This window comes from Sugiyamaella lignohabitans, chromosome B, assembly GCF_001640025.1.
Source record: "Sugiyamaella lignohabitans strain CBS 10342 chromosome B, complete sequence".
Lineage (NCBI taxonomy): Eukaryota > Fungi > Ascomycota > Dipodascomycetes > Dipodascales > Trichomonascaceae > Sugiyamaella > Sugiyamaella lignohabitans.
In genome coordinates this window covers 4,143,820-4,155,811 of record NC_031674.1, presented here as the reverse complement: position 1 = coordinate 4,155,811, position 11,992 = coordinate 4,143,820, and the positions used below count along the sequence as shown (strand labels likewise).

The 11,992-nt window shown below is 41.1% G+C and overlaps 4 protein-coding genes across 4 annotated transcripts; 1 reads left to right on the top strand and 3 right to left on the bottom strand.

Moving 5' to 3' along the window:
- Positions 1 to 275: 275 nt before the first annotated feature.
- Positions 276 to 1,844, top strand: UTP7 (Utp7p; the record flags this gene model as incomplete). Its single annotated transcript, XM_018880426.1, has 1 exon — positions 276 to 1,844. The coding sequence occupies one exon, from the start codon at positions 276 to 278 to the stop codon at positions 1,842 to 1,844; it is 1,569 nt and encodes a 522-aa protein (XP_018738246.1).
- A 155-nt stretch (positions 1,845 to 1,999) lies between these two features.
- RPN2 (proteasome regulatory particle base subunit RPN2) lies at positions 2,000 to 4,933 on the bottom strand (the record flags this gene model as incomplete). The annotated part of the gene is made up of 1 exon (XM_018880425.1): positions 2,000 to 4,933. The coding sequence occupies one exon, from the start codon at positions 4,931 to 4,933 to the stop codon at positions 2,000 to 2,002; it is 2,934 nt and encodes a 977-aa protein (XP_018738245.1).
- Positions 4,934 to 7,110: 2,177 nt separating this feature from the next.
- Positions 7,111 to 8,529, bottom strand: SER33 (phosphoglycerate dehydrogenase SER33; the record flags this gene model as incomplete). Its single annotated transcript, XM_018880424.1, has 1 exon — positions 7,111 to 8,529. The coding sequence occupies one exon, from the start codon at positions 8,527 to 8,529 to the stop codon at positions 7,111 to 7,113; it is 1,419 nt and encodes a 472-aa protein (XP_018738244.1).
- Positions 8,530 to 9,277: 748 nt separating this feature from the next.
- On the bottom strand, positions 9,278 to 10,687 carry AWJ20_3410 (uncharacterized protein; the record flags this gene model as incomplete). Its single annotated transcript, XM_018880423.1, has 3 exons — positions 9,278 to 10,249; positions 10,519 to 10,525; positions 10,629 to 10,687. The coding sequence occupies 3 exons, from the start codon at positions 10,685 to 10,687 to the stop codon at positions 9,278 to 9,280; spliced, it is 1,038 nt and encodes a 345-aa protein (XP_018738243.1).
- Positions 10,688 to 11,992: the final 1,305 nt, after the last annotated feature.

The following is an 11,992-nucleotide window of genomic DNA, read 5'->3' as shown; positions in this document are numbered from 1 at the left end:
CTTGTTACCTTATCAAAACCTGGTATGTTATTATCGGATTTCAATATTTATTGCTAGCATCTGTAGCCTATATAAAATTATTTGCATTTAATACTAATTATTTAATCTCGTGATCAATGGTACACGCAAATTCAGGGGTAAGCGCATGCGCGCTACAGTAGCGCCGTATACTGCGATTATGCAAGGTTAGATAGATAAAAAAATATTTCACGCTGCAAATATTGATCAGGTTCTAAACATTTGTGTTGATTATTTATTAAATTTTTTTTTGCCAAATGAGTGATGAGCTAGATGTTCAAAAATATAAGAGAGGAAACTCTAGGCCTCTTAGGAATGTTAAAGATAAGAAATTGAGGGGTCAACTTAAATCATTAGATGAGAGGTTCAAAGCAGCTGCTAAATCTGCTGCTGCTACTGACTACCTGTTACTTGAGGAAAAGGGATACTTGGAAGCAGAAGGCGATATTGAAAAAACTTTTAAAGTATCCCAGAAGGAAATCAAAGAAAGTGTTGATGTATCAACTCAAAAGAAAAGATTTGACCTTAATCTGCCGACTTTTGGTCCTTACTGTGCCGATTATTCTTTGACTGGTAACTCGCTTGTGTTAGGTGGGCAAAAGGGTCACATCGCTGCTTTCGATTGGAAACAGGGAAAATTATCCACTGAATTGAATGTTAATGAGACCGTGAGAGCTGTCAAGTGGTTACAGAGTGATAATCAGTTTTTTGCTGTTGCACAAAAGAAGTACACGTATATTTATGATGCTCAAGGGACTGAAGTACACGCTTTAAAAAGACACATTGAAGCGACCAAACTAGAATATCTTCCTTATCACTTCCTATTAGCGTCTGCTGGTAACACTGGGTATATCAAATATCAGGATGTATCAACTGGTCAATTAGTTGCTGAGTTAAAAACTAAGCTGGGCTCGACATCTACTTTAACTCAGAATCCATATAACGCCGTATTACACGCTGGCCATGCTAATGGCACTGTCACACTATGGGCACCTAGTATGCCAGATCCACTAGTTAAGCTATTGACAAGCAGGGGTCCTGTTCGCGCGTTGGCTATAGACCGGAGTGGAACTTACATGGCAGCTGCTGGGACTGATAAGTCATTAAAAATTTGGGATGTTCGTACATTTAAGGAGCTTGAATCTTATTACACCCCAACAGCGGCCTCTAGTTTGCATATTTCAGATTCCGGCTTGCTAGCTGTGGGCTGGGGGCCTCATGTTCAGATCTGGAAAGATGTCTTAACCAAGACAGGCCCCAAGCAATCAGCTCCCTACATGAACCATCTTATTCCTGGTTCTCAAATTAATACAGTTAGATTTTGTCCATTTGAGGATGTGTTAGGATTGGGGCACGCCCAAGGATTTTCTAGCATCGTTGTACCTGGTTCTGGTGAGGCTAATTTTGATTCGCTTGAGATCAATCCTTATGCCAACGCTACCAGGGTCGGCAGAAGAGAGACAGAGGTGAGATCCCTTCTCAATAAATTACGCCCTGAGATGATTGCTCTTGACCCTAACGCTATCGGCACTGTTGACAAAAGATCTAATCAGGAAAGACTTAAGCCTGCTGAGCTAGAAGCTCTGGCTGAGAGACAGCAGGGTGATCAGGAGAGTAAATTGCAGCCAAGAATCAGTACTAAAGGTAAGAATTCGGCAATTCGCAAGCATCTCCGTAAAAAGACACAGAACGTCATCGATGAACGTAAGTTGCGTATCGAAGCGGCTCTTAAACGAGAAAAGCAACTGCGCCAACGCAAACACAATGAAAGACTTGGCTTGGAAGTTGACAAAGATGCTGGTGCCGCTTTGTCACGATTTGGCTAGTCTATGCATATTTATCCCATTTAACTTAGCATGTAACATACATAATATACAACATGACATATTTTAAGGACTGGTGATAGGAAAAAGTGGGCGATTAAATAGATATATATTTTTATATACTCTAGCAGATACAAACCAAACAACAAAAATTGAGTCTACTCTTCATTTTCTTCCGGAATGTACTCAAACGGCTCCGGCAACGGCGCCTCATCGTCTTCATCATCATCCGGAGAATTAATTTGTCGAACGGTCTTAATAATTTCAACTGGCTCCTTTGGCGCATTGTCAGTAACCACAATAACACCACCAACTCCTCGAAATTTACGAATGGGCACAAATCTTCCCTCCTTGTCAAACGAAATATACTTCAGTTGCGATGGTAAAACTCTTGACATGTTCTCTACCTTATAGACCCTACGGCTTGATTTTTGAATGCTATCGCAAAACTGATCAAATTCATCATTAACAATAGCCGAATCATTGTTACCATCATCAATAGTGGTATTTGATAATGTCAAATCCTCCTTTCCAGCATTTATACCAGCACTAGTAGCATCAACGTCCATCTTGCTTTCGTCCTCCTGTTCAGAATCTTTCTTTACATCCTTTTCACCATCAGACTCATCGCCAGAATCACCACCCACCTCTTGCTTCATCTTCTTCTTAGCCTCATTTGTCTTGCGAGCTCTGTGCTTAGCCTTGATGGTAGTTGACAGAATGGCTGTCACGACCTTCTCGGGGGCCTTCTCGTTCTGTTCCTCGACCTTCGCAGGATATCCAAAGAGTTTGGGGTTAACATGACAGTTGAAATTGAACTTTGGAACTTTGCGGTCCTCGCGAACGCCAACAATAGCAGTCGGAGTGAATGCTAATGATAAAAAGTGTGCTAGTGGGAACCAGTTCCAGAATTGAACAAATACTGCTAAACCAACAACCGCCTTCATGTTGAGGTTGCCTGTCTGTTGGTGCTCTAATGAGATAGTAACATTACGTCCTCCGGCATCAATAATACCTTGAGCAAGAGCAGCTCCAAATTTAGCCATAGCGTCTTCATGTTTGGCAGAAATGACCTTGGCAAAGGCTTGTTGAATTTGTTTAACCTTCGGTGAGAGCTTTTCATTTTGTTGGATAAGAATCATTGCAAGGGCAATCATGGAACCTTGACGAACAAAATCAACGGGATCCTTCATCATCGGTTCAAGGACATCAATTGCTTGCTTCAAGCCAGTGCCAGCACATGAAATACCAAGAGCCATAGCAGTTCCGTATCGGACATGAGGATTATGCGATTCTGATAATAACTCTACCATCCTTGGTACGGCAGTGTGATTGCGAAGAAGAATGAATCCCAAGCCCATGACAGCAGCTCTTCGAACATCATCACTAGCATCAGATACAGCAATATGCAATAACAGCTTGATTGCTTTATTATTTCCTGTACCAGCATAGGCAAGAGCAATTGTGAAAGCACCGCCATACCTCAAGATAGGATCTTGTTCAGAAATAAGCTGTTGAATAACGACATCTGCGGCCTCTTCCTTAGCATAATTAAGGACAGCGATACCAATAGCCAAACTTCTAATAATTTTCTCATGCTGGGTGTCGTGGGCATATTGCAACATCTCTGCTTGTGCTGAATCAGCAGCGTCTCTAGACAGTGAGGCATCGCTACTACCCGAACCGCCAGCCATTACAAGACCCATAGCCAAACCTACACCCTCACCGGCAATTGCCGAGTCAGAGAACAAAATATTACGAAGTTCTTCATAAACCTCGACGTTTCCACTAGCCATACCAGCTACACCAACACCCAAAGCGGCACCATGAAGTACAACCTCGGCCTCACTATTTTGTGAACTACCTACTCCACCATCAGTAATATGCTGACGAAGGTAATCGACAACCTCTCTGCCGTGTCCCGCAAATATCAAACCCAGTGCAAAAAGACTACCTCCTTGAGAATAACAAGAACCTTGGCTGCCAGGCAAATAAGGCTGAAGGATACGTCTTCCTTGCGACAGATTGCCCTGATGAATAACGCCAAGAGCTGCAGTAGCAGAAAACTTTGTCCAGTTGGTTGCTTTCGATAGCCATTCTAAATTTGATCTGAAGAATCCATCAGCAGTGGTACCAGCATGCATAAAAGCATTCTCAAACGTAACTGCGGAGTGGAAAATCGAGTTCCGACCGTCCAATTGGTTCTTGGTTTTGTTTAGAATGGAGAGATCTGTGTTATTATGCTTCTGTAGAAAAGTAATATTCAAGTCGCAAGTTGGCACTCCTGATAAGATCTTAATGAGCTTATCATAATAATTAGCTCCACCTTCCTGTTTGTCTGCGCCGTTAAAAGTAGTCAAATCATTAGCAACACTCTCCAGAAGTTGTTGAGGAGCAGAAGCAACCAAATCAAATGCCACCTGATAAGCAATTAATCGCTTAGTATCGTCTAGTTTGGCATTGCTCAGCAAATCCTTAAAAAGTCGAAGAGCCAGATTGGAATCATTTAGTTGGACAATAATCTTTGAAATGGCAAAATAATCAGCATTTTCGGTATCCAATATAATTCCTACAAGCATATGCAATACTTTGTTACGGAATTCTCTGTTTGAAACAAGGCTAATTGAGCAATCTAAAACATACTGGGCCAAAGCTGAGGTAGTTGTTTCGTCACCAGTAGCATCGACTGCGTTACCCGCATTCTTCAGTATAGACTCAATAATATCTAATCGTCTGGCCTCCAAGACAACGCCAAGAGCCAGTTTGTGGTCCCCATTGTCAATGCATCTCTTAAGCATTTTCTCAGCAACAGCCACCAATTTAGGATCAATGACTTTCTCCTCGTCAGTTAAGTTCTCCTTAGGAATATCATGGAGTTTCTGACTGACTGATATATAATGACTCAAACACTTGGAAATAATTGTTTCAACATATTCCGATTGTTGTGATAGATCCAACTTGTCTCCAGCCACAAGAGCAAACCTCATAGAAGCATTAAACTCGCCCAAGTTATAGTAGACTTTCGACGCAACTAATGCTGCTAATTGGGGGGCAGGGAACTTATCATCCTCGTATAGCTCTTCACTGGTCATGTTAGTAAGGAGGCATCTTCGACATTTATGGGTTACCGTATATTCACCGCTTCTGTCAGCAACGGTCACAACTTACATTTGAGAAATATGATCCGCTATCTCAGCCCATAATTGGTCAACATTTTGATCAAGCGACTGAAGGGCATATTCCTTTAGAGCATAGTCAGGCTCGTTGAGTAATGCGAGAATTGGTGAAGTGGTAGCCAGCGCCATTATGTGGTTCTATGACACGATAAACACTAGTGCACCTAATTTAGATGTAAGCAAAGCAATCGCTTCGACCAGCTTCTTATTCAAGTTGTAGAGCGTATATCACGAAGCTCTCGCAAAATCAGCACCCGAAAAATGGACTGCTTGTTGGCTCAATTGAAATTGTTTGAATAAGCAACCGATGATAAACTCTCGAAGCTGCTGAGGTAAGAGTTAAGTGCCAGAACAATCGAAGTTGGCTCTGCCTGTATTCTGTAGCTATTATCAATTTCCGCCTCTTATTACCACCAATACCCTTACCCACAACGCCACATCATTTGGCAGGCCTTTGGGGATGTAGTTAAGTCAGCCAAGCCCCGGTAGTGACATAGAGGAAGAGTAAGTCCTGTATACTAACTGGCCTGTTTATGATAGCTTAACTCTATCTCAAGAAATATCTATGAATTTACTAAGCTAAGATAACTATACTCGGGCAAGTTTATATCGCCTAAGCTTAGTCTGAATTATTACACACTATACCCAGTGGGAATACGACTTTTCCAGGAGGTTAAACGGATTCACGTGTATTACTGTCTATCTTAAATTCTCATTGATGGCAGTAATTACTGATAATAATAGAATGGTATGGTCAATTAAAAGGAAAATAACATTTACATAGTTTAAAGTCACTTCTCGGGGGCTTTTGAAAAAACTAGCTCTGCTTATCTGCACAACAAAAGTGCCGATCGATTTCCTTTATGGAGGTCCTAAGAGTAGTACTATAAGAAAAACAGCTAATATACAGCGTTAGAGTCCAAAGAGATCATAACGACAATAGAAAGCTTTCATAGAAGCTAATATCGCGTTAGGATTTGATGGTGTCAGCCCAGACTGTAGTCGGTTGATCTAGGTCATGTTCGTACTTTAGGGATTTGTCCATCGCCCAGTCGAAGCTAAAAGTCGAAAGACTTCAATAGCATAGACGATGACACGCCAGTTCATAATCGAATTGTATCAAGAAAACGGTGTCGTAAGGAGGCAACCAGTGATAGGACTTGGTGCTGCATGTCGGATATAAGCAGCTTCCGCTTTTAGGTTTGTTCGGCACATGAAATTAATAATGCAGGCCCTGATCATCATCTTTTGGCATCGCGATTTCGACCGCCTTCTACGCCACCATTAGTCTCATTGTCGGATTTGACCTCTGCATATTTATTGGAGTGAATTTTTTTTTGAGTATTATCAACAGATTCAGTTGAAACTGAAAAATTTTCTGATAGCACCATTTCTCAAATCTCTATTGCAAATGTCTGATACAGAGGAACAAACCTACCCTGTCCATCTTTATATATACGATCTTTCGAAGGGTCTAGCGAGGCAGCTTTCGCCACAATTTCTTGGTATCCCAATTGATGGCGTATGGCATACTTCGGTAGTGGCCTATGGCAAAGAGACATATTATGGCCAGGGCATCCAACAGAGCCGCCCCGCTGAAACACATCATGGGTACCCTGGGCAGGTAATTGAGATGGGGCGGACTTCAATTCCACCGGAAATTTTTGATGAGTTTGTCAACGAACTAAGGGAGACCTATACTGCTGAGTCATATGACTTATTTGACCATAATTGCAACCATATGTCGAACCAGATATGCGAATTCCTAGTGGGCAAGACAATCCCAGATCACATTACATCACTCCCAAACACCGTTCTATCAACTCCTTTTGGTCAGATGCTACGTCCCATGATAGATCAGTCCATGCGACCCATCGTACAAGCGCCTACAATGAACCCTACACCATGATATTTATAATTATTATTTAGACGGCGCGTCCGTATGTCTCTGAGAACTATAGTTTTTAATGGAAACATAGATTTTTATAAAGATTAATAAATAGCTACCGAGTTGAACGTTGCTCTGCGGTCAATGTTGTGTGTTGAAGTGTAACCATCTCCGTTGAAGAAAACGATTTAAACCTTGTAATTTTCTAATAAAGAAGTCTGGTTCTGATCTTGAAAGGAGTTTGCTCAAGTTGTTCATAAAGTTTCTTGATGTCAGACTCATAAACATCAGAAATATCAGCCATAAGGTAGGCAATATCACCCTCAGAGTCAGAGAATTGCTTGTCAATATTGTGTTCAGCAAAAATTTCGTTGACAGTACGTAAGACACCAGGAACGTTTTGATGAATGTAAAGAACACGGACATGGTTGACTTGGTCTTGAGAAAGAGTACGAAGATCGACTTCAGGAAAGTTAACAGAGCCAATGGATGATCCTTCGTTGATATATTTAACGAGTGCACTGCCCACTTCGACGCCTATAGCACTTTGGGCCTCCTCGGTAGATCCACCAATGTGAGGTGATAAAATGACATTGCCCAAACTGGTCAATTCTGAAGCCCAAGCATTCAGGTCATTGTTGAACAAATCAACACCGTTCTTGGCTGGTTCATTAGGGAACACATCAAGGGCGAAACCAGCAACCCTGCCGGACTTGCGAGCCTCGATTAAGGCGGGGATGTCAACAACAGTACCTCTAGAAGCATTGATCAAATAGGAACCTTGTTTCATCTCGTTAAATTGAGCGGTCGAAATCATTCCCTTAGTCTCTGGCAATTCAGGGACATGCAAAGTGACGAAGTCAGCATTGTTAAGAAGTTCCTTAAGAGAACCAACCTGCTTGGCAGTACCCATTGACATGATCATTTGGACATCATAGTAAATAACGTTCATACCCATAGCTTCTGCAAGAACTGACAATTGGGCACCGATATGACCATATCCTACAATACCCAGCGTCTTGCCACGAATTTCCCAACATTTGGCCGAGACCTTATTCCAAGTACCAGAATGAAGTTCAATCGATCTATCGCCCAATTGACGAGCCAAGGTAATAATTTCGGCAATCACCAACTCGGCAACAGATCTGGAATTAGAAAATGGTGAGTTGAAGACAGCAATACCCTTCTTAGCCGCATATTCTAAATCGACTTGGTTAGTGCCAATACAGAAACAACCAATGGATACTAAGTTCGCAGCATGGGACAAGATCTTTTCAGTAAGTTTAGTCTTTGATCTGATACCAATAGCATGGACATCCTTGATCTTCTCGATCAATTCAGCCTCTCCGAGAGAAGTCTTATGAAACTCAATTTGGTAACCTTGTTTACTAAGAATGTCAATAGCGGTTTGATTGACATTTTCAAGTAGGAGGATCTTGAAATCACCAGTGCTGAAGGGCTTTAAAGGCTTAGCCTTGTTAGTGGTTGATAATCTGCGAGCCTTGAACGAATTGAAAGATCCACTGAAAGTATTAGTGGGCGAAGTTGACAAGCTAACTTCGTTAAGACTATTAGCCAGTTGTTGAATATTTGGAATGTTTTGAATATTTTGAGGAGAAGTCATCGTTAGCTATTTTAGTAAAGCTGAGATTGCAATTGTGACAATGAAATCAACAGAATGACTGATGCGGTTCTTATTCCTCTTATAAGTATTTTCGAGCAGCCATTAAGTAAGGACTGGGTTGATGATCAGTGCAGAGACTTCTCCAATATTCATCTCAAAACCTAACCTCAATTGGAATTTTTCCTTTGAGTCACAGCACAGTTCATCTGCTGCCGATAATGTACTGTCAGCCCAATTAGCAGCAGCTCATCAGCACCGAGACACTGACCATATGCAGGATCAATAGCGCTGGTACAAATACCAGTAACTCTAGAAGGCACAAATTTGCAAATTGGAAATTTCGAACAAGAAGAAGAAAGTAGCTGCCCGTGTTACTGAGATAGCTTGTATATATGAACGACAAAGGTTTGGTTAACAGGGATTGGGCGAAAGCTGACAGTTTCACATGTCCTGCACGTGAAGGGTATGATGATATTGCGTGATGTTCACCGATACCGGCATTAACTGGTTTCTGTCTTTATACGCGGACTAGTAAGTACCGAAAGCATATACAGCAGTGTGCTCTACATTCGTGTTGATTTTATAGATAGATCTAATAGGAGAGGTTGTATAAAGTAATTTTTCTTGAGGCCGAGCCTTATGTTGTAATTAGTAGAAAATGCTTAAGACTATTAGATAATCACTATTCTATATACTTGACTTGACCAATGCCAATGCGAATAATACAAATGTCTAAAAAAAATTAGACTCAGTTTCTAGCGCCAGGCTTAAAGCAAAGGATATCGTTTTTCTTGACATCTATTATATCATCCTCGGCAATTTTGACTCCACCTGCTCCCTCAATAGCTGCCAATGGGATATCACCCATAATCTTGCGAGCTGCCTGACCAACAGTAGTGCCACGCCGTAACAACACACAATCTCTAAAAACTTGGGCACCACCAAAGTTATGAATATTTTTAACTGGGTAAACTGGCACAAGCTCTAGTACGTCTGCAGCAGCTTGTAGTACTTGCACAACTCCCGTGGATCCAAACCGATATAATACAAGATCTCTCACATCCTCTACGCGCTGTCTAAGTTTGTCATCGAGGTCCTTTAGATTAGAATCAGGGAGGTCTTCTTTTGTATCGAGGAATTCTGTACCCTCCTCATATTGAACATAGCCTTGTTTGGCCAGTTTACGAATAAATACTTCACTGATTGCCGACGTCAAAACTGCCTTCGTATCTGCGTGTTTTTTTAGGATCTTTGATACGTTCTTGTCGGCATCAGGATGGTCCATTTTGTTTAATGCTAGTACTGTGGGAAATTTCTCCTTTGTAAATGCTCTTACAACCATACTCAATTGTTCATCAGTCCATTGCTCTAAAGGTGGAAGTTCTAACTTTGAGATTGCGCGTGCTACTAAATCTGCAGTACTTCCATAACCACTGAATTGACCCTGTAAAGTGTCCACTGTTGACGATTTGGTAGCTGTATGACGTCTTTTGATGGAACCCCAGCGTTCTTTCAAATTGCCTTCGATCCATCTGAAAATCTCATCCTGTAACCACTCTATATCGTTCAGTGGATCATATCCTCTTGTAGCCTTGCCTTCGGCATCGGTTGTACCTGATACATCTACAACATGGATCAAAGCATCAGCATGCCGCAAGTCATCCAAAAATTTGTTTCCAAGACCACGACCCTCATGAGCACCGGGAACAAGACCAGCTACGTCCAATAATAAAATGGGAACATATCTTCTTCCATTCTTGCACCATCCATAGTTTGGTTTACATTGGTCTTGTTTATTGTATCTTGAGCAAGCACAGTCTACTTGGAGATACCCTTGGATGTGTTAGTTCATGTGAAATGCACAATTTTAAAGAATGATACTTACCTGTAGCTTTATTAGGATCAATTGTGGTAAATGGGAAAGATCCGGTTTTAGCTGATGCATCAGTAAGACCTTAATAGACTGGTTAGAAACTTTCAGGAAATAATCACAAATCTTCTCTACAAATTACTGAAAGCTGCAGATTACATACTGTTTAGACTGGAACAAGTTAGTAAGTTGAAAGATTGTTTATACTGTCAAATTTCAGTTCACTTACGTTGTGGACTTTCCACTCGATGGTTTCCCGACAATACCAATTAGTGGATCTCTAGGCATCTTGATAGCACAGATCGCTTTTCAAAAGTTTGGTTGAACCAGACCCGAAAGAGTATGATCCTAAAATTTACAAGCCGCACGAAGTCAAAGACTGGTTATCCGATAGTTTTTCTAAATATTTTTTGAAGCAACCCTAGCTCTGTTTCGGTTAACAATGATTTTAGCTAACACATTATTTCTAAATAGAGCAATTAAAATATAAAAATATCTAGTCTCTAATGAAACTTTATAATTCGCATTGTGGTCAGAAACTTGAGCCGCCAACTGAGAGGCTTAACTCAACAAAGTTACTAGGCCAGGCATCATTTTCTTACTTCATTGAAGAACCATGAGGAAATGAAGTATATTGGTGCCCATAGGCCAGCAGAGAGGATCTCCATCAACCTAGTATCAACGTTCTTTACACGTTTCTTTAGCCAGAGGTCAAGATCTAGACAGTCTAGGTTTGTGTGGTTTAGTGATCTTGTACTAATACACCCCATAAGGGCCCCTGAGCATCTTCTACTGCAAGCAATAAATCATACTCAGAATAGCGAATGTTTAACACTTAAGAAGGTCAAAAACATTTGGAGTGAAATAATGGAAGATGAGAGTCGTCTTCGTGATTTATACAATTTCCAACGGACCAACAGACCAACGCACCATAAGCAATGGTTTGAAAGTGCCATCTCAGAGGCACTGATCAAGTGTCTAAGCATTGCTCAAGGAAAAATTACTTCCATTCCGGTAAATGAACTTAAAAGAAGTAGGAAGCGAATCGTTCACAATATATATAAAACATTGGTAGATCCAAAAAATTACTATATACCTGAAATCGCGCGGAAGCTTCTAGGCACTCTTCAGCTTAACAGAATAGAATGGGGTATAATCGCTAACAGTGGACCCCATTTACCGGATATAATGGAGCATCTGTCGAAAGCTGAAAAGATACGGTCGAGTTTTGGCGATTATCACATCCGCTTAGATCCGTCTTCTCCCTTCTCTATTCCAATCTGCAATGCGATTGATCATGGTATAGCTAAACCAAATACTGGAATATTTGAACGGGCTGCGGAAGAGGCAAAAAAGCGGCTTGCAGTTAGATCCAAGGTTAGTTTCCCTGTTCCGGACATATACTTCGTTGGTTCATCTGCTGCGATCGATAGTAATATTCGGGGAGTAGTGTCACTGTCCATGAGGAACGTTCTATTAACGGATGGCCTTAAAACTCCTGTCTCTGATATTGAGGATTTAGATTTAGCTTCTATTGGTAAATTAAGTTCTTTTCGTATTGGTGACATATCCCAGCTTTTTTATGTCCTTTTT